Raw genomic sequence first — 22516 nt, forward strand, 5'->3', positions numbered from 1 at the left:
ACTATCCCGAATACACTGTATGAACTCCTCCTCAAGGCTACCCTGGCTAATTTGCTTTGTCCAATCAATATGAAGGCTAAAATTGTTATGTCTTCAGATGCTCTAATAATGACTTCACGAGACAATGTGTTGTGCTTGAAGTAGCTTCTAAGTAAGTAGCAGTTTAATTTAAAGGGGAAAAGTTAAATAGTTGGGAGAAAAACAAGGAAACTCTCCAGTAGGAGACAATTAGCAGCTAGTTAAAACCAGTTCTGTAAACGACTGACCAGTTGTGAGTCATCTGACCTAGATACAGTTTAAAAAGAGGCAGCTCGTGCAGAGCACGCAGTGCAGTAGCATAGAGTGGCATTTGTGAGTTTGGTAAGTGGGTGAGTTTGGGCAAGCGGGGGTGGCAGGTGCTGTTTTGTCTTGTTTTTCCTATCAGTGCTGACACTAGAGCAGCTGATAAGGAGTGCGAGAGTAGGAGACGGAGGCCCAGAGACCAGCCCAGCCAGTTGCAGACAAAGATAGAGGGGTGCGAAATCGAGAGGTGACGTCACAGCCAAGCTGGTGAGTGGTTGGCTGTTTGACTGGTAAGTATAACTCTCTTTTAGACTGACTTTTAGATTGGTTTAATTGGCAGCGAACTACTAAGTAGCTGTTTGGTACTTAAGTAAATTTTAGTAAGTAAATTAATTTAAGGGTTAAGTCATGGCAGGAGAGCTCGGACCCGTCTCATGCTTCTCTTGTGCTATGTGGGAAGTCAGGGATGCTTCCGGTGTCCCTGACTACTATGTGTGAGGGAAGTGTGTCCAGCTGCAGCTCCTGACAGACCGCATGAAGGCACTGGAGCTGCAGATGGACTCACTCTGGAGCATGCGCGATGCGGAGAATGTTGTGGATAGCACATTTAGTGAGTTGGTCACACTGCAGGTAAGGGTTAGGATAGATAGTGAATGGGTGACCAAGAGACAAGGCAAGAGCAGGATGACCGAGTCCCCTGCGGTCATCTCCCTCCAAAACAGATATACCATTTTGGATACTGTTGGGGGAGATGACTTACCAGGGGAAGGCACCAGCAGCCAGGTTTATGGCACCATGGGTGGCTCTGCTGCACAGAAGGGCGGGAAAAAGAGTGGGAGAGCTCGAGTGATAGGGGACTCTATTGTAAGGGGAATAGACAGGAGTTTCTGCAGCCGCAACCGAGACTCCAGGATGGTATGTTGCCTCCCTGGTGCAAGGGTCAAGGATTTTTCGGAGCGGCTGCAGAGCATTCTGGAGAGGGAGGGTGAACAGCCAGTTGTCGTGGTACATGTAGGTACCAACGATATAAGTAAGAAGCGGGAAGAGGTCCTACAAGCTGAATTTAGGGAGCTAGGAGTTAAATTAAAAAGTAGGATTGCTACCAGTGCCACGTGCTAATCAGAGTAGAGGGAGCAGGATAGTTAGAATAAATACATGGCTTGAGCAGTGGTGCAAGAGGGAGGGATTCAAATTCCTGGGACATTGGAACCAGTTCTGGGGGGAAGTGGGACCTGTACAAAAGGGACGGTCTGCACTTGGGCAGGACTGGAATTGATGTTCTCGGGTAACATTTGCTAATGCAGTTCGGGAGTGTTTAAACTAATATGGAGGGGGATGGGAACCTATGCAGCGAGATAGGGCGAAGTAATATGGAGTCAGAAACAGATGGTAGAAAGGTAAAAAGCAATAGTGCAAGGCTGAGTAAACAAAGGCAAGAAACAAAAAGGGCCACACTACATCATAATTCTAAAAGGACAAAGGGTGTTAAAAAAACAAGCCTGAAGGCTTTGTGTCTTATGCAAGGAGTATCCGTAATAAGGTGGATGAATTAGCTGTGCAAATAGATGTTAACAGATATGATGTGATTGGTATTACAGAGACGTGGCTCCAGGATGATCAGGGCTGGGAACTCAACATCCAAGGGTATTCAACATTCAGGAAGAATAGAATAAAAGGAAAAGGAGGTGGGGTAGAATTGCTGGTTAAAGAGGAGAGTAATGCAATAGTTAGGAAGGACATTAGCTTGGATGATGTGGAATCTATATGGGTAGAGCTGCAGAACACCAAAGGGCAAAAAACGTAAGTGGAGTTGTGTACAGACCTCCAAACAGTAGTAGTGATGTTGAGGAGGGCATCAAACAGGGAATTAGGGGTGCATGCAATAAAGGTGCAGCAGTTATCATGGGTGACTTTAATATGCATATAGATTGGGCTAAACAAACTGGAAGCAATACAGTGGAGGAGGAATTCCTGGAGTGCATAAAGGATGGCTTTCTAGACCAATATGTTGAGGAACCAACTAGGGGGGAGGCCATCTTAGACTGGGTGTTGTGTAATGAGAGAGGATTAATTAGTAATCTCATTGTGTGTTGCCCCTTGGGGAAGAGTGATCATAATATGGTGGAATTCTACATTAGGATGGAGAATGAAACAGTTAATTCAGAGACCATGGTCCAGAACTTAAAGGGTGACTTTGAAGGTATGAGACGTGAATTGGCTAGGATAGATTGGCGAATGATACTTAAAGGGTTGACTGTAGATGGGCAATGGCAGACATTTCGAGACCGCATGGATGAACTACAACAATTGTACATCCCCGTCTGGCGTAAAAATAAAAAAGGGAAGGTGGCTCAACCGTGGCTATCAAGGGAAATCAGGGATAGTATTAAAGCCAAGGAAGTGGCATACAAATTGGCCAGAAATAGCAGCGAACCCGGGGACTGGGAGAAATTTAGAACTCACCAAAGAAAGACAAAGGGTTTGATTAGGGCAGAGAAAATAGAGTATGAGAGGAAGCTTGCAGGCAACATTAAGACGGACTCCAAAAGTTTCTATAGATATGTAAAGAGAAAAAGGTTGCTAAAGAGAAACGTAGGTCCTCTGCAGTCAGAATCAGGGGAAGTCATAACGGGGAACAAAGAAATGGCAGACCAATTGAACAAGTACTTTGGTTCGGTATTCACTAAGGAGGACACAAACAACCTTCCGGATATAAAAGGGGTCAGAGGGTCTAGTAAGAAGGAGGAACTGAGGGAAATCCTTATTAGTCGGGAAATTGTGTTGGGGAAATTGATGGGATTGAAGGCCGATAAATCCCCAGGGCCTGATGGACTGTCTCCCAGAGTACTTAAGGAGGTGGCCTTGGAAATAGCGGATGCATTGACAGTCATTTTCCAACATTCCATAGACTCTGGATCAGTTCCTATGGAGTGGAGGGTAGCCAATGTAACCCCACTTTTTAAAAAAGGAGGGAGAGAGAAAACAGGGAATTATAGACCGGTCAGCCTGACATCGGTAGTGGGTAAAATGATGGAATCAATTATTAAGGATGTCATTGCAGTGCATTTGGAAAGAGGTGACATGATAGGTCCAAGTCAGCATGGATTTGTGAAAGGGAAATCATGCTTGACAAGTCTTCTAGAATTTTTTGAGGATGTTTCCAGTAGAGTGGACAAGGGAGAACCAGTTGATGTGGTGTATTTGGACTTTCAGAAGGCTTTCGACAAGGTCCCAGACAAGAGATTAATGTGCAAAGTTAAAGCAGATAAGGGATTAGGGGTAGTGTGCTGACGTGGACTGAGAACTGGTTGTCAGACAGGAAGCAAAGAGTAGGAGTAAATGGGTACTTTTCAGAATGGCAGGCAGTGACTAATGGGGTGCCAGAAGGTTCTGTGCTTGGGCCCCGGCTGTTTACATTGTACATTAATGATTTAGACGAGGGGATTAAATGTAGTATCTCCAAATTTGCGGATGACACTAAGTTGGGTGGCAGTGTGAGCTGCGAGGAGGATGCTATGAGGCTGCAGAGTGACTTGGATTGGTTAGGTGAGTAGGCAAATGCATGACAGATGAAGTATAATGTGGATAAATGTGAGGTTATCCACTTTGGTGGTAAAAACAGAGAGTCAGACTATTATCTGAATGGTGACAGATTAGGAAAAGGGGAGGTGCAACGAGACCTGGGTGTCATGGTACATCAGTCATTGAAGGTTGGCATGCAGGTACAGCAGGCGGTTAAGAAAGCAAATGGCATGTTGGCCTTCATAGCGAGGGGATTTGAGTACAGGGGCAGGGAGGTGTTACTACAGTTGTACAGGGCCTTGGTGAGGCCACACCTGGAGTATTGTGTACAGTTTTGGTCTCCTAACTTGAGGAAGGACATTCTTGTTATTGAGGGAGTGCAGCGAAGGTTCACCAGACTGATTCCCAGGATGGCGGGACTGACATATCAAGAAAGGGTGGATCAACTGGGCTTGTATTCACTGGAGTTCAGAAGAATAAGAGGGGATCTCATAGAAACGTTTAAAATTCTGACGGGTTTAGACAGGTTAGATGCAGGAAGAATGTTCCCAATGTTGGGGAAGTCCAGAACCAGGGGTCACAGTCTAAGGATAAGGGGTAAGCCATTTAGGACCAAGATGAGGAGAACCTTCTTCACCCAGAGAGTGGTGAACCTGTGGAATTCTCGACCACAGAAAGTTGTTGAGGCCAATTCACTAAATATGTTCAAAAAGGAGTTAGATGTAGTCCTTACTACTAGGGGGATCAAGGGGTATGGCGAGAAGGCAGGAATGGGGTACTGAAGTTGCATGTTCAGCCATGAACCCATTGAATGGTGGTGCAGGCTCGGCTGAATGGCCTACTCCTGCACCTATTTTCTATGTTTCTATGTCTATGTTTCTATGAACTGTAGTGATCTTTGGCCATTTAATGTAACTCCAGAGTGAGGAGTACACATGGTAGCCTGCCTTTTATACTAGGCCTGGCACACCTGTACAGGTAACCTACAAGTCTCCCACTGCAGTACCATCTAGTGGCACACCTTGTAATAGTATAAGCAGTAACCATGTAGGAATACATGACATTACTCTCCCCCAAGTCTTTAGTGCAAATCGCCTTTGCATTGACTGTGCGCTGGGCTTTGCTCTGTCTGGCTGACCCTTGGAGGGTTGTTTCTATCTTGGGTGAGTAGGTGGTGTTTCGTTGGCAGTAGAGTTGCTGGTGATTTCTGTTTATGCGTTCATGACAACTCCATTCTCTCCCGCCACCACCCCCGCCACCACCCGCCTCCCCCACATACAGATTGTGCCGTTGGCTTATTACATTCATATACATTCAAGTCCAAAAAAATTTGCATTTACACTATTGCATTCGTGGTACCGTGGTGAGGTAAGTACATTTGAAAGGTGAGGTACATACTTGGAATATATTTGGAGTCTGTGCTGGGGTCAGCACCGGTGCAGGAGAACAAACTAGTGCCAGAACTGCTGGATGGTGTCCAGATAGTCTGGTGGCAGGGCGGTGCCCAGTGTTGGCAGTGGGAACCCGGCTGGCTCAAGTTGCCTGCTCTTGGTGCTTCTAGCATCAGGCAGGTTCACAGATGCCTGTGACCTCCCTGTCCTCTCCTTGCGCCCCAGGTCACTGCTGCTCCCTGAGGAGCAGTCGTCTAGCAGTGCACAGGGAACTGCTGACTCGCTTGCCTGGGCGTTATTTAGTTTGGAATCCTGGCTGGTCCCGGTCCCATTTGGGAGAACCGTTGCGGGTGACCCTTCATTCCTGGATGTAGCCTTGGTGGTGATAGGGTCTGGGGGCTGCGCCTTAGCGCAGTTTGCTCTTTCAGGCTCGTGGCAGTTGGTGCCATCAGGTGCCTGAGAGTTGGAGCCAATCGGGGACAGGGTATCGATACCGGTGCCATTGCCCTCCTGAGATCGCTTGCTCTGCAGCTTGTATATATTAGCTGCTTGTGGCCACACTCCGTGGTGCATCACTCTGGTCCCAGGGACACAGGCTACAGCATTGGGTAGCTCGCTGGACCTGTGTGCTCCCGATGGGTGTTTGCCCGCTGCATTGACTGTATGCAGTTGAAATCCTACATCGCACAACGTTTCATTACTTATTGTAAATAACCAGTTGCTCCGATCGCAATTGCGCGACTTTTCCTTGCTTATTGCATATACACAACTCTGATCATCAATTACACATGTTGCATCTAACTCACAGTTGCTGTTACATTGATTGGGAGTGTGGAACTGTCCCTTTAAATGTGGTGAGTTGTGGGCCTCCTTTAAGAGAGATTTGCTATCTTTATCCCAATCCTCTTCTTTGCTTGGTGCCATGTGTTGCTCCATCAGCGCTGCACTTCGTGGTCCGGCCGCCGCCACCTTTTGCTTCAGCGCCTCACCTCGTGTTTTGGGCGCCATCTTTCTTCCATCCACAATGTCAAGTGCTGTGATCCTCTTCTCCTCGGGTTCTGCCACTGAAGGTGGGAAGTCGCCTTGAGGTCCGATTTTCTTCCTGCCACTGGAACCTGGAAGGTGTGTGCGGGTGGTCTCAGCTGGATCATCTCCACACAGTCGTGCTGAGCGGTCTGTGCCTCGGGTGCTGTGCTGGCCTGCTCTCTGGTGCCGGATCCAACCTCAGGTGGGGGTTTGCTTTGCCTCTGAGTACGGGGGACATCGATCGCTGGAGGGATGAAATCTTCCCAGCTCCAATGAATCTTCTCCATCCACCTTCTTCCGAGTAGCTTTGGTCCATCACCTGCAACAATCCACAGGGGTAACTTGTGCACCATGCCGTCATGGAGTACCTTTACATCCGCACTACCAACGACTGGCATAAGTTCATTGGTGTAGGTGCGCAGCTTTGCCTGAACCGGGACCAACTTGGGTCGCTCAGCCTGATTTATCCCATAGCCTCTCAAAGGCTTCTTGATTCATTACTGACGAGCTCACCCCAGTGTCCACTTCCATGAAGACTGGAATGCCATTTATTTCAACTTCCATCCTCAACGGAGAACATTCGGTGGTGCAGGTAAACATGCTATATACCTCATCGTGGGGCTGAGCTGCCTCTCTGACTATCGCTTCATAATCCGCGCTGGATTCCTGGCCATCTGCAGACTCTTCATCAACACAGTGAGTCATTTTCCTTTTACACATTCACTGGAGGTGGCCCTTTGTGCTGCAGCCTTTACATACATAGTCTTTAAAATGGCACTGGTGCGCCGTGTGATTCCCACCACAACGCCAGCATGGTGCTACTTGATTAGCCCACCTCGGCAGACTCTGAGTTAAGGGACACGGGGGCCTGTTCTCTCTCCCCTGAGAAGATTCACGTTCTACAGTCCAGCCTCTGAAAGGCGCCATTCTGTGCACAGTACTTCCGGGTTTGAGTCCTGAGGATGAGTCATCCGCCTCGAGCCGCAGGTCATGAATGCTTGGCTGATGGAGATGGCCTTCTGCAGTGTGACTGTGGTATCCACAGACAGTAGCTTGTGAAGAAGGCCCTCATGGCCGATTCCGATGACAAGGATATCCTGCAGCGCTTCGGTGAGGTGGTCGCTGAAATCACACGGTGCCGCCAGCCTCCTGAGGTCTGCAGCATATTTTGCGATCTTCTGGCCTTCGGTGTGTATAAAACCGGTGTCTGGCTGTGAGGATGCTCTCTTTGGGCTTGAGTTGTTCTTGGAACAGCGTTACAAGCTCCTCGTACGTCTTGGTCGTTGTCTTCGCTGGTGCCAGCAAGTCCCTGACGAGGCCATAGACGGTGGGCCCACAACGGGTTAGCAGGATAACTCTGCACTTATCAGCCAATGTGGCCAGATTGTTGCCTGCCAGGTCGTTTGCTGTGAAGAAATGGTCGAGCCTCTCCACAAAGGCTTACCAATCATCACCTCGGCAAACTGCTGCAACGTACCAAAGTTAGCCATTTTCGCGTGAAGGTCCGTAATCTTGTCGCCAATTGTAACGTCTTCAGATGCTCTAATAATGACTCCACGAGACAATGTGTTGTGTTTGAAGTGTAAACATAGAAACATAGAAAATAGGTGCAGGAATAGGCCATTTGGCCCTTCGAGCCTGCACCACCATTCAAGAAGATCATGGCTGATCATTCCCTCAGTACCCCTTTCCTGCTTTCTCTCCATACCCCTTGATCCCCTTAGCCGTAAGGGCCATATCTAACTCCCTCTTGAATATATCCAATAAACTGGCATCAACAAGTCACTGCGGTAGGGAATTCCACAGGTTAACAAATCTCTGAGTGAAGAAGTTTCTCCTCATCTCAGTCCTAAATGGCATATCCCTTATCCTAAGACTTTGTCCCCTGGTTCTGGACTTCCCTAACATCGGGAACATTCTACCCGCATCTAACCTGTCCTGTTCCGTCAGAATCTTATATGTTTCTATGAGATTCCCTCTCATCCTTCTAAACTCCAATCCATAAAGACCAAGTTGATCCAGTCTCTCCTCATATGTCAGTCCAGCCATCCCGGGAATCCGTCTGGTGAACCTTCGCTGCACTCCCTCAATAGCAAGAACGTCCTTCCTCAGATTAGGAGACCAAAACTGAACACAGTATTCCAGGTGAGGCCTCACCAAGGTCCCGTACAACTGCAGTAAGACCTCCCTGCTCCTATACTCAAATCCCCTAGCTATGAAGGCCAACATATCATTTGCCTTCACCGCCTGCTGTACCTGTATGCCAACTTTCAATGACTGATGACTGTAGTGACTTTAGTCCATTTAATGTAACTTCAGAGTGAAGGTTAAACATGGTGGCCTGCCTTTTATACTAGCTGTACAGGTAACCTACCAGTCTCCCACTGCAGTGCCCTCTGGTGGCACACCTTGTAATAGTACAAGCAGTAACCATGTAGGATACATGACAAAAATCACCTATGATTATTGCAGTTCCTTTATTACAAACCTCCATTATTTCTTGATTTATACTCTGTTCAACAGTGTAGCTACTGTTAGGGGGCCTATCAACTACGCCCACCAGCGACTTTGTCCCTTTATTATTCCTGATCTCCACCCAGACTGATTCAACATTTTGATCCTCTGAGCCAATATCATTTCTCACTAACGTACTGATCCCATCCTTTATTAACAGTGCCACCCCACTTCCTTTTCCTTTCTGTCTGTCCTTCTGAATTGTCAAATACCTCTGAATATGCTCCTTTAAAAATTTCAGAAACATCCTGTAGAGCGTGACAGTTTCATCCCAAGAGGGTAATGGCAGAAAAAATGCCCTCCCTCCTGCAATAATGCCTAATGCCTCACCTCCGTGGCATTCAGTCGTGCATCCTGTACATCTTTCTCCAAATAAGGTAGCTATGACAGTATCTTAAAAGGGACATCAATTCTGCTGAGAAGATTGTAGATTCCAACCATTCTATAACATCCTCAAAGAACAGCACAAGACTATTGTGTCTGTCAGCACTCCAGTAATGACTCCACGAGGTAAGGTATTGCACTTGAACTGTTGTGACCTTAGTCCATTTATTGCAGCTCCTGAAGGAGGGTACAGTAAGGTGAGCTCCCTTTTATACTTGGTTACCTGCAGTGTGCAGGTGACCTCTAGGTCTCCACCAGTTGCACCCTCTGGTGGTACAGGCATATTGTATACAGTGTGAAGATACATTCAATGGTCTTATGTAACTACATTAAGTGTACAGGGTATATACATACACAACAAAGACAATGAATCCCGAGTTGTGCACATTCTTTTTCCAGGGTGGAAACAATAGCCCCAAAAACAATAAATTCAGGGATGGATTTTCCGGTCCTTCGCGCACCGGGTTTTGCCCCGGAGCGCCGTGAAAGGCAGCGTTCAGGTCTCCTGTGCCCCTTCGCAATCCTCCGGTCCGGTTTTGCAGCGGCGTTGAGCAGCACCACCGGGAGTGCTGAGCTGGGCGTGCAATGCCTCTCGTTGCGACACCGGCAGTAGTTTGGCCATTTCCCCAATCTGTCTGCCCAGAGGTACGCCTGCAATGTCCGTCTGGAAAATCAATGTAGTCCAGCCATGCCAGCGGCGATGAGGAAGGTAAAGTATTCCAAAGTGTGACTGTTTGTTCTTTTAAGTTTTTCAGCGATTTGTGTTGTGGTGGTGTGGGCAACATTTTGGGATTGTTTCCCCCTCCCCAACCCCCCCCTCATGCCTCCTGCCAGGCCTCTCGGAGCGCACATGCCCCAGCACTTCAGTTCACGAGTTTCCCATTTTTGCAACACAAAAAGTGTACCTTCGTGCTGGCTTCCTGACGCAGGGCTAGATGTCGAAATTTCCGAATCAAAGAGCAAACTATTCCCGGCCGGTAACTGTCCCACCCCGGCTCCGGTTTCGCCTCAAAAACAGAAAAACTTCAAATCCAGCTCTCACCCTTTTTGCTACTTGTTGCCTATCTCTTTAAACTATGTCAATATTATTGTGTTCCTTACACAGATGAGGCTGCACACAGGGATCCCTTGGGACTTCAGGGGATGAGCTCCCTGGTGGCGGAACATGGGAGTGCATGCTTTACAGATACACATCACTCCCCCGCCAAAGTCAAAGTGAAAACTATTTACAAGGTGAGGCGGTCGGGAGCCTTTCTTTCCCTGGTAGACCGCCTCGGTATAAATGTCTGTTCTGGTGTGTTGGCTGTGCCCTCGCTGGGCTAGCGTGTTGTTGGCCCTGCAGGGCTGCTGGGTGAGCCTGGCCTTGCTGGGCTGTTGGGCGTGATGGGTTTGATTTCCTGGTCCGGCGTGGTGTCGTTGATCCTTTGGGTGTGTGGTGTGGGCTCGAAAAAGGTGGTGTCTGCTGTGGATTGTTCAGGACAGTCTGTGAACCGCAGCCTCGTTTGGTCCAGATGCTTTCTGAAAATTTATCCATTGTCTAGTTTGACTACAAACATCCTATTCCCTTCTTTAGCTATCACCATGCCCGCGATCCACTTGGGACCATGTCCATAGTTTAGAACATAGAGTCATTCAGATCAATTTCCCATGACACAGTGGCGCGACCATCGTTTACATTTTGTTGCTGCCGTCTGCTCTCTATCTGATCATGCAGGTTGGAGTGAACCAGCGAGAGTCTGGTTTTAAGTGTCCTTTTCATGAGTAGCTCAGCCGGGGGCACTCCTATGAGCAAGTAGGGTCTCGTGCAGTAGCTGAGCAGTACTCAGGAAAGGCGGGTTTGGAGTGAGCCTTCCGTGACTCGTTTAAGGCTCTGTTTGATGGTTTGTACTGCCCGCTCTGCCTGCCCATTGGAGGCTGGTTTAAACGGGGCCGAGGTGACATGTTTGATCCCATTGCGGGTCATGAATTCTTTAAATTCGGCGCTGGTGAAACATGGCCTGTTGTCACTGACCAGTATGTCAGGCAGGCCGTGGGTGGCAAACATGGCCCTCAGGCTTTCAATGGTGGCGGTGGCGGTGCTTCCCGACATTATTTCACATTCAATCCATTTTGAAAAAGCATCCACCACCACCAGGAACATTTTACCGAGAAACGGGCCCGCATAGTCGACATGGATCCTTGACCATGGTCTGGAGGGTCAGGACCACAAACTTAGTGGTGCCTCTCTGGGCTCGTTGCTCAACTGAGCACATATGCTGCATTGCCACACACAGGACTCTAAGTCAGAGTCAATACCGGGCCACCACACATGGAATCTGGCTATCGCTTTCATCATTACGATACCCGGGTGTGTGCTGTGGAGATCCGAGATAGAAACATAGAAAATAGGTGCAGGAGTAGGCCATTCGGCCCTTCGAGCCTGCACCGCCATTCAATGAGTTCATGGCTGAACATGCTACTTCAGTACCCCATTCCTGCTTTCTCGCCATACCCCTTGATCCCCCTAGTAGTAAGGGCTACATCTAACTCCTTTTTGAATATATTTAGTGAATTGGCCTCAACAACTTTCTGTGGTAGAGAATTCCACAGGTTCACCACTCTCTACGTGAAGAAGTTTCTCCTCATCTCGGTCCTAAATGGCTTACCCCTTATCCTTAGACTGTGACCCCTGGTTCTGGACTTCCCCAACATTGGGAACATTCTTCCTGCATCTTATCTGTCTAAACCCGTCAGAATTTTAAACTTTTCTATGAGATCCCCCCTCATTCTTCTGAACTCCAGTGAATACAAGCCCAGTTGATCCAGTCTTTCTTGATATGTCAGTCCCACCATCCCGGGAATCAGTCTGGTGAACCTTCGCTGCACTCCCTCAATAGCAAGAATGTCTTTCCTCAAGTTAGGAGACCAAAACTGTACACAATACTCCAGGTGTGACCTCACCAAGGCCCTGTACAACTGTAGTAACACCTCCCTGCCCCTGTACTCAAATCCCCTCGCTGTGAAGGCCAACATGCCATTTGCTTTCTTAACCGCCTGCTGTACCTGCATGCCAACCTTCAATGACTGATGTACCATGACACCCAGGTCTCGTTGCACCTCCCCTTTTCCTAATCTGTCACCATTCAGATAATAGTCTGTCTCTCTGTTTTTACCACCAAAGTGGATAACCTCACATTTATCCACATTATACTTCATCTGCCATGCATTTGCCCACTCACCTAACCGATCCAAGTCACTCTGCAGCCTCATAGCATCCTCCTCGCAGCTCACACTGCCACCTAACTTAGTGTCATCCGCAAATTTGGAGATACTACATTTAATCCCCTCGTCTAAATCATTAATGTAAAAAGCTGGGGCCCCAACACAGAACCTTGTGGTACCCCACTAGTCACTGCCTGCCATTCTGAAAAGTACCCATTTACTCCTACTCTTTGCTTCCTGTCTGCCAACCAGTTCTCAATCCAAGTCAGCACACTACACCCAATGTGCTTTAACTTTGCACATTAATCTCTTGTGTGGGACCTTGACGAAATCCTTCTGAAAGTCCAAATATACCACATCAACTGGTTCTCCCTTGTCCACGCGACTGGAAACATCCTCAAAAAATTCCAGAAGAACGTCTCCTTGCCCTTTGTTGGTAGCACTACACGGTTACCGCACAACAGGAAGTCTGCCTCAATGGACAGCTCGTCCTTTCGCCGCTGGAACGGCTTGATTGGCTCTTGAATTTCAACGGGGATGCTGGCCCAGCTCCCATGCAGTACACAGTTTTTTACTAGGGACAGCAGAGGATCTTGGTTGGTCCAAGTCCTAATCTGGTGGGCCGTGACAGGTGATTTATCATTTTCAAATGCTTCCATGACGATCAACAAGTCTGCGGGCTGCGCCACAATCAACAAGTTTGCAGGCTGCGCCATTTCCACCCCCGTGGTGGGCAATGGTAGTCGACAGAGCATCCGCACAGTTCTCGGTGCCTGGCCTGTGGCGGATGGTATAGTTATCCGCTGATAGCGCGAGTGTCCACCTTTGTATGCGGGCTGAGGCATTATTATTTATCCCCTTGTTTTCAGCGAACAGGGATGTGGGGGGCTTGTTATTGGTTTCCAGCTCAAATTTGAGGCCAAACAGGTACTGATGCATTTTCTTTACCCCAAACACACATGCTAATGCCTCTTTCTCAATCATGCTGTAGGCCCTCTCGGCCTTCGACAAGCTCCTGGAAGCATAGGCGACAGGTTGCAACTTCCCCGCAACATTAGCTTGTTGTAATACACACCCGACTCCGTACGACGACGCGTCACATGCTAGCACGTCTTTTACATGGGTTATACAATACAAGCAGCTTGTTGGAGCACAAAATGTTTCTGGCTTTCTCAAAAACAATTACTTATTTTTTTCCCCATACCCAGTTCTCACCTTTGCGCAATAACACATGTAGGGGCTCTAAAAGGGTGCTTAACCCCAGTTGGAAGTTACCAAAATAGTTGAGGAGTCCCAGGAATGACCGCAGCTCCGTGACATTCTGTGGCCTGGGCGCGTTCCTGACAGCCTCTGTCTTGGCGTCTGTGGGCCGAATGCCGTCAGCCGCGATCTTTCTCCCCAAAAACTCCACTTCTGTTGCCATGAAGATGCATTTCAATCTCTTCAGCCGCACCCCTATGTGATCCAGTCGCTGGAGGACCTCCTCCAGGTTTTGTAGGTGCTCGGCGACGTCCCGACCCATGACCAATATGTCGTCCTGAAAGAACACCAATGGTGGTACCGACTTGAGTAGGCTCTCCATGTTTCTCTGGAAGATCGCTGCAGCCGACTAAATTCCAAATGGGCATCTGTTGTAGATGAACAGTCCCTTGTGCGTGTTGATACAGGTGAGGCCCTTTGAAGACTCCTCCAGCTCCTGCGTCATGTAGGCCGAAGTCAGGTCGAGCTTGGTGACTGTCTTGCCTCCTGCTAGCGTCGCAAATAGGTCGTCTGCCTTAGGTAGCGGGTATTGATCCTGTAGCGAGAAACGATTAACAGTTACTTTATAATCGCCGCAAAACCATTGCCCGGGACAATCCAGAATGGCAGTTCGTGCACCGTGCCCTCGTAGGTGACCTTGATCATGGCGCTGCCCAGGACAGTGATAAGCTCTTTGGTGTACGTTCTCAGTTTCGTGTGGATGGGGCTCAGGGCTGGTCTGAATGCCATGTTGCACCACAGTCTGTCAAACATCTTTTTACTCATGATAGATTGGCTAGCGCCAGTGTCCTGGTCCATGGCTACGGGTAAAACATTTAATTTTACATTTAGCATTATAGGTGGACATTTCGTCGAAAATGTGTGCACCCCCTGTACTTCAGCATCTGCCTCCTCTCTGAGGCTCGAAATTGCTTTGATCCACCATGGACCGATATTCCTCTGCCACGTGGTGGTTAGCAGGTTTTGCAGCGCTTGCAGCTCGTTAGAGGTGCCCCATTGTTCCACAGCTCTTGCAAACATACCCTTTGAAGCGGCATGAATAGGTTGAATGGAAGCCTCCACAACGCCAGCAAGGTGTGAATTGCCTTGCATTCATCCTTTGTTGGGGACTCTGAGTCATCTGGGTCACCTGAGGCCTGCTGGCAGTTGCAGACTCGTGGGTTCTGCCCTGTACATTTCTGATCGCAAACACAGTTCCAGTTAATTTATGAACATTGCTCGCACTTGTGTGCTGAGAGATTTGTTTGGTGTTATCACTGGTGGACATAAACGCCTGTGCTATCGCAATGGCCTTACTGAGGGTCGGTGTCTCTGCAGTCAAAAGTTTTCGGAGGATGGTCTCGTGGCCAATGCCCAGTACAAAAAAGTCTCTGAGCATTTGCTCCAGGTAGCCATCAAACTCACATTGTCCTGCAAGTCGCCTTCGCTTGGCGACGTAGCTCGCCACTTCCTGACCTTCAGATTGCTGGCACGTGTAGAACCGATATCTCGCCATCAGCCGCTCTCCCTCTGGTTAAGATGCTCCCGAACCAGTGTACACAGCTTCTCATATGACTTATCTGTGGGTTTCACCGGAGCCAGAAGATTCTTCATGAGGCTGTAGGTCGGTGCCCCGCAGAATGTGAGGAGGACCGCTCTCCTTTTTGCAGCGCTTCCTTCTCCGTCCAGCTCGTTGGCTACAAAGTACTGGTCTAGCCATTCGACATAGGCTTCCCAGTCCTCACCCTCCGAGAACTTCTCCAGGATGCCCACAGTTTGCTGCATCTTTGCGTTGGTTTCGTATTCTCGTCGCCAGTTATTGTGTTCCTAACACATATAAGGCTGCACACAGGGAGATTAAAGTAACAGTGACCTCAGTCTTTAATAAGACTCTCCAGAATAAGGAACAGGCCTTAGGAGCCGGCTTATATACAGTGCTCCCAAGGGATGCTGGGATCCCTTGGGACTTCAGGGGATGAGCTCCCTGGTGGCGGAACATGGGAGTGCATGCTTTTCAGATACACAACAAATAGGACCACAATTGAAGGAAGAGAAAAGGAAAAATGAGTTGTGAATCATTTTGCCCCATGCTGATGGAAAAAATGTGGACCATTTAACTTGGCCCTGAAATTTATTGGCTCGCAATCCAGGGGTGGGGCGAGGGGGGGAGGCGGTTCAATATATGTGCCTTCGGTGAAGATCCTACTAGAATTTGCAGGATCAACGTGAAGCATACGTCATGGCATTAGCTTGTGACAAGCGAGTACAAGCACAACCTTGGGCATATCTCCAGCACCTACCTGCCCAAAACCCCGGTTCCCACCTATGGGGGATGGGCATGGAGGTTTACTCATGGTCTCCCTACCCCTGACCATGGTCGCTATCAGCCTCCAGAGGAAGCAAGCTAATCTGTCGAAAATTTGCACTTTGGGAGTCCAAGCAGCTTGCCTGGCCTAGTGGGGCCTACATATGCCCTTGTGGAGGCCTGCACTCCTATACTCACTCAGCACACAAGCTGCCACTACTATACCAGGTCCCCTTTCAGGCTCAGGAAAGAGAACTCCCAGCTTATGGAGTAACCACACCTGGTTCTGCCGTCTGGTTGTGGTTTTACATTGTAAGGAGTGGACCAAGGAAAAGGAAACGCCTGAGACTGGTTCTTCCTATTTTCCTGGGGTTTTACCAGTCTTGGGATAGAGATACCCACGGAATTTTGGCCCCAAGGTTATTTTTTTGGAGCTTCTCCATTTCATATTACTAATTTTGCCTTGCATACATTTCATCAACGCAAGTCTGAAATTGGTTACTAGAAAATGGGTGAAAGAGAATGTTCGCTTGTTAAAGTATTCATACCTTTCTTAGGCGCGCGGCACCAGTCCCAGACTGAATCGCTTCCAATAATGCAGTTCGTGTCTCTTGTAGATTACCAGCAGATTTTGTTGCAAACTTTTTACTTTTTGTAAAATCTGGAGGAGGAGGAGCAGGAGGAAGAACAGTAGAAGATGGTATTGCTGGTTGTCTAGTTTGAGAATATTCTCTTGTTGATGCGGAAGATTCTGCAATTTTTGTATCCTGCAGTTCCTTCGATGTTGTGGAAGTTGTCTGTCAAAATAGTTAGTAATTCTTGTTACCAAAAATATGCAACAACCTGCACCATTCTTACAAATGAACAAATGTAAAGTTGCAGTGATCTGTTGCAGATTGGTGAAAAAACTGGTTCATTTAAAAAAAAATTCTTGGTATCAAATACCGAATTATTTAAACTTAAGAAAGCATCAATAAGTAAACTAACTTTAAAGGAGTGGTGTGCATTTTTGTGCTTTATTGTAATAAATAACTGTTGTTTCTAAAGTACAATATAGCCTTATTGAAAGTCACTATTTAAAAAAATATATAGTTCTGCTCTGAACATCACAAAATTGGCTTGTCCACCTCCTTTCAGAGGCTTGTGCGACAGACACAACTGTGGATCTATTGTATTTGTCATAGTAATTGCTGCTGGTTATCGAGTGCACACCTGCAATTTTCTTACATATCATAGTGAAAATGTGCCCATTACAAGTTTGGCCACTCCCATGGGCATCTGAGCATCTTGCGTTTAGGAGTGTGCCCGTACCGCCCAATATCTAATTATATGATAGAGCAACCTCAGAGGTTTAACCCCAGGAGTGTAACAACAGGATCTCCCATGATCTGAACTGGATAACGTTTCTTTTACATGTGCCTATGCATTCTTCACCAAACTTTTCAAAGATGGACTAAACCACTTGGTGAGACAAGGGCACAGATGTACTCTGGGTGGGGGACTCCAATGTCCAGCACCACTGCTGACCAAGCACTAAAGGACATAGCTGCCAGATTGGGCCTGCAGCCGATGGTGAGAGAACCAACAACACTCAAGAAGGTCGACACCATCCAGGACAAAGCAGCCTGCTTGATTGCTACCCCATCTACCACCTTAAACATTCACTCCCTCCACCACAGGCGCACCATGGCTGCAACGTCTACGAGATGCACTGCAGCAACTTACCAAGGCTTCTTTGACAGCACCTCTCAAACCCACAACCTCTACCACCTAGAAGGACAAAGGCAGCAGGCGCATGGGAACATCATCATCTCCAAGTCACACGGACTTGGAAATATATCACCGTTCCTTCATAGTCACTGGGTCAAAATCCTGGAACTCGCTCCCTAACAGTGCTATGGGAGTACCTTCACCAGTTCAAGAAGGCAGCTCACTACCACCTTCTTAAGGGCAAGATGGGCAACAAATGCTGACTTTGCCAGCGACACCCACATCCCAGGAATGAATATTAAAAAAATACAAATAGTTAAGCTGCTTTCTTTCAGACAGCAAATGAACATACCGAGTAACAATCAAAGTAAATTCTATTAAGTCAACCTCACTTCTCTCTTGAAAAATCATGGAAGGAAATAAATGCAAAATCTGTGCTTTTGTGAGCTGACTTACTTGTTTTGGCATACCTTTCTCTCTAGATAACTTTTAAATGGAAGAGTTGATCGCCTGAATTTTTAACTTCCAGCTCCAGGCCAGGAGCTGCGTATCACAGTCTTTTATTCAGAATCTGACTGCCCCTCAAATATGGGTTTATGTTGCTGTCAATTCTGAACTTAAGGGAGTGGACGAGCAACGTCAGTGTGTGGCAGAGGGGATTCCCATTGATCCAACCCAGACACCCTTAAGCTGTAAGAAATATCAATTTAATGCTTTTCTTTTAGTTAAACGGAATTGCTCGCTTTAAGGGCTATTTATTATCAGAAAGAGAGCGAGAGCGAGCAAGAGAGTGGATAGAGTTCTAGCTTAAAAGATTGCGATTGCAAAACAAATAGAACCGTATTATTTAAAGGTAAATGAGAGAAGGAAAAAGTGTAAACTTAAGTTATAAAAATCAAAACATTTGTCTGAGAAATTATCTTTCTGAAGTAACTCCCGCGTAGTAATCTGCAAGGTACCCCACAAGCCGCTCACAAGCTTTGCTATTTGAAATACCGCACATGCGCAGAATAAACAGGCTGCACAAAACAAAGCCAATTTAGAGGGAACATTGGTCAGGGCTGTTTTTGAGTGGTCAACTTCTTTGAACGTTAAAATCTTGTAGGTTGGCATGTTCAATTAAAATAAAAAGTGACTGGGCATCCTTCAAGAAACTCAGGGTGGAGAGAGGTTTCTAATTTTGCTACTTAAATTGTATTAAGAACATACTTACCGTTTCACTATCAACAACAAAGGAAATCTGCCTTCCCTCAATGAAATTCTCATATTTCCCAAGCTTACAGCAGTTAAAAATAACTGCACCATGTACCATATCAGTTTGCTTTGTGTCTAGTGGAATTGGTACCTACAGCTATACTTCTGGCTGTTGTATAGATCCTCCAGGAATTTATAGGACAGAGATATTTCATCAGTTTGTACCAGCCAACCATCAGCAATAAATCTAAAACCTTTAAATGAGTGACCATTTGTCTTTTTTTAATTGGTAGTGTTAATTAAGGGTAGAATGTTGGCTCGCCTGATGACGCCACATTTGGGCCATCAAACATCTCTGTAAAACTAACAGTAGATCTGCATGAAGGACGATGCAGCCAGAACAACACTGAATGTTTCTGACTCAGATTCAGACATCTCCATGTCCACAGTACCTGGAGATCTTGTGCTGTTGCAATGCCAAGCATGCTGACAGTAAAATCTTACACGCAGCCAGCACAGCTACTCCTTTGATGAGGAAATCATTGAGCAGCAGCAGCAGGCTAGGGAATCCCAACCTGCTTTCATACAACAAGCACAATGTGAAAACTCATGGTGCCCATTGGCTTCTCAGCAGCCAACCTTTGCTCTTTTCTCTCTTAAAATAACATTAACACCGAGGATTGTCTTAAAATGAAACCATTATGCAAGCATGCAGGGAGCATGTGTTCCCTGTGTAATTCTTTGCTGCTGGTTGTATACCACCTGTATAGTAATAGAGTAAAAGTTTTTGTGGCTCATATTGAGCATTGCATTCGAGTTCTGAATGACAGAAGGTCGGGATAAATGGTTAATTCTCGGGATGGCAATCAATAACTTGTGGGGTGCCATGGGGATCAGTGCTGGGACCCCAACTATTTACAATTTATATTAACGACCTGGATGAAGGAACCGCGTGTAATGTAGCTAAGTTTGCTGACGATACAAAGATGGGAGGAAAAGCAATGTGTGAGGAGGACATAAAAAAACTGCAAAAGGACATAGACAGGCTAAATGAATGGGCAAAAATTTGGCAGATGGAGTATAATGTTGGTAAGTGTGAGGTCATGCACTTAGGCAGAAAAAAAATCCAAGAACAAGTTATTATTTAAATGGAGAAAAATTGCAAAGTGCTGCAGTACAGTGGGATCTAGGGATCCTGGTGCATGAAACACAAAAGGTTGGCATGTAGGTACAGCAAGTGATCAGGAAGGCCAATGGAATCTTGGCCTTTATTGCAAAGGGGATGGAGTATAAAAGCAGGGAAGTCTTGCTCCAGTTATACAGAGTATTGGTGAGGCCACACCTGGATTATTGCATAGTTTTGGTTTCCAAGTTTAAGAAAGGATATACTTGCTTTGGAGGCAGTTCAGAGAAGGTTCACTAGGTTGATTCCGGAGATGAGGGGATTGACTTATGACATAAGGTTGAGTTGGTTGGGCCTCTACTTATTGGAATTCAGAAGAATGAGAGGTGATCTTATCGAAATGTGTAAGATTATGAGGGGGCTTGACAAGGTGGATCCAGAGAGGATATTTCCACTGATATGGGAGACTAGAACTAGGGGGCATAATTTTGGAATAAGGGGCTGCCCATTTAAAACTGAGATGAAGAGGAATTTCTTCTCTCAGAGGGTTGTAAATCTGTGGAATTTGCTGCCTCAGAGAGCTGTGGAAGTTGGGTCATTGAATATATTTAAGACAGAGATAGAGTTTCTTAATTGATAAGAGAATAAGGGGTTATGGGGAGCGGGCAGGCGACCTGAGTCCATGATTGGATCAGCCATGATCATATTAAATGGCTGAGCAGACTCGAGGGACCATATGGCTTACTCCTGCTCCTATTTCTTATGTTCTTATGTTCTTATGTAACATGTGCACAGTCAATAACTCACTGGACTCTGGGAGCCAGATCTATAGAAATGTGCTGTCTTATCCTGGTGATGGTCCACTGGAATATAAATAAAATTGTTGGCCTTCAAGTGAAGGCATCTGTTATCTTATTCAATCACTGAGCCTACAGCTTAGCTTCAACCATGTTTTTCTTCAGGATACAACAATGTTTTGGAAATATTCTATATCTCCTCTGTGTTGTAAGGATTATTGTCCAACACTGGAGACAATTCACCCTCTCCAAGTCTTTCATCACAGCATTAAATTTGCTCCAACAAAATGAGTCTTTCCTCATGACTTAAAGCTATAATAATCTTTGTTGCAAAATATTATTTGCCCATTATAAAATTAACTCTTTACCTGAATAGTTTAAATATTATTATACAATGATATACTATTGTTTAGATATTCATCCACATTAAGATCATATATTGTCTCGGCTCATTAATGAATACTAAATCCAGTGATGCTCCAACCATCATGTGTGGGGTTGGCTTGATAGACCAGCTGGTCTTTTTCTTCCCCGTCATTTTCGTACAGAAGTTCTGAAATGTGGGCAACACTGGCAAGGTATTGATCGCTCATTTCTAGGCGCCTTAAGAGAATCACACAGTGTGAAACTCAAGTCACACGTAGGCCAGACCAGGTAGGAGTGGCAGGTTCTCTTTCCTGAGGCCATTTTTACACTTCATGATCAGATTTTTAAAATTCAATTTCACAACTTGCTATGGTGGGATTTAAATTTATGACATAAAAACAGAAAATGCTGGAAATACTCAGCAGGTCAGGCAGCATCTGTGGGAAGAGAAACAAAGTTCAAGTTTTAGGTTGGCAGCCCTTCATCACTGAGCTTCTACCTCCCCTTCAGAGGAGAGGCACCCGACCTCGATGGATCCCATGCTCTTGCAGTAAAACTCAGAAGCTGGCGTTAAAATCACTTAAGGGTCTGTAAACAAGCATTTAATGATTTCAATGAGGTCACGCACCTCTACCGATTGGATCCGTATCACGCTTTCAAAGCCATCTGAGTTAAATGCCCATAGCAGTGGGATGATGGCGGGTTCCCAACGCACTCTCTATTTCCGTCATTTGTACTGCCAACCGGTCCCCAAATCCGCATGTGCGACAACGGGAAAATTCCGGCCATGGTTTAAAAAAATTTTTTTTTAAGTTTGTTTATGATATTTCAGCTTCTACCTTAACCCTGTGTGTATATTTAATCTCTATTTTGCTCTCTGTAAAATTTATAAAAAAATTAATTAAAATCTGTGCATTTTACTTCCTGGTTTGCTGTCTGTGAGAATTCTTCAATGGTATTGGCTGCTCAATGTTGCTGGACATTGGAGATTCGCTTGATTTGGTGCCAGATTCAAACAAAGGTCGGGAGAGCTGAAATTCACATACACAGAGTTCACTACATCTTTATGGGCAGTTTTTTGAGGTGTTGGCGAACGCTGTCACTCCGCCGCTGAAGAAAAATTCTGGACTATCATTTCTTTCTCTGCAGATGCTGCCTGATCTGCTGAGTATTCCCAGCATTTTCTGTTTTTATTTCAGATTTCCAAGATCCACAGTATTTTACTTTTAAATTTATGACATTGAATTTACTAGCCCAATACCTTAACCATTAAGCTGGCACACCCAGTAAGAATTTTCCAATTGCCGTTTCAACTTGCTTAGCCAGTCTCTTCGCCCTAACCTATTTAAATAACCTCTCCCCAACAAATGCCCTAGATTCTCCTTCTTACTCCACCCCTGCAGCCAATAATTAAAAACTATGGGCTAGAATTTCCAAAAAGTCCGTCAGCTGGATTGCCACC

At 46.3% G+C, this 22516-nt stretch overlaps 1 protein-coding gene across 2 annotated transcripts in view; it reads right to left on the reverse strand.

Moving 5' to 3' along the window:
• The window catches only part of cobl (cordon-bleu WH2 repeat protein), a 751655-nt gene that overhangs the window by 13404 nt on the left and 715735 nt on the right, over nt 1–22516 (reverse strand). For both annotated transcript variants that reach the window (XM_070881173.1, XM_070881172.1), the window contains one exon: nt 16413–16661. In XM_070881173.1, coding sequence (XP_070737274.1) covers nt 16413–16661 — 249 coding nt within the window. The remainder of the gene's footprint in view (nt 1–16412; nt 16662–22516) is intronic.

Source organism: Pristiophorus japonicus, chromosome 5 (assembly GCF_044704955.1).
Source record: "Pristiophorus japonicus isolate sPriJap1 chromosome 5, sPriJap1.hap1, whole genome shotgun sequence".
NCBI classification, from domain to species: domain Eukaryota; kingdom Metazoa; phylum Chordata; class Chondrichthyes; family Pristiophoridae; genus Pristiophorus; species Pristiophorus japonicus.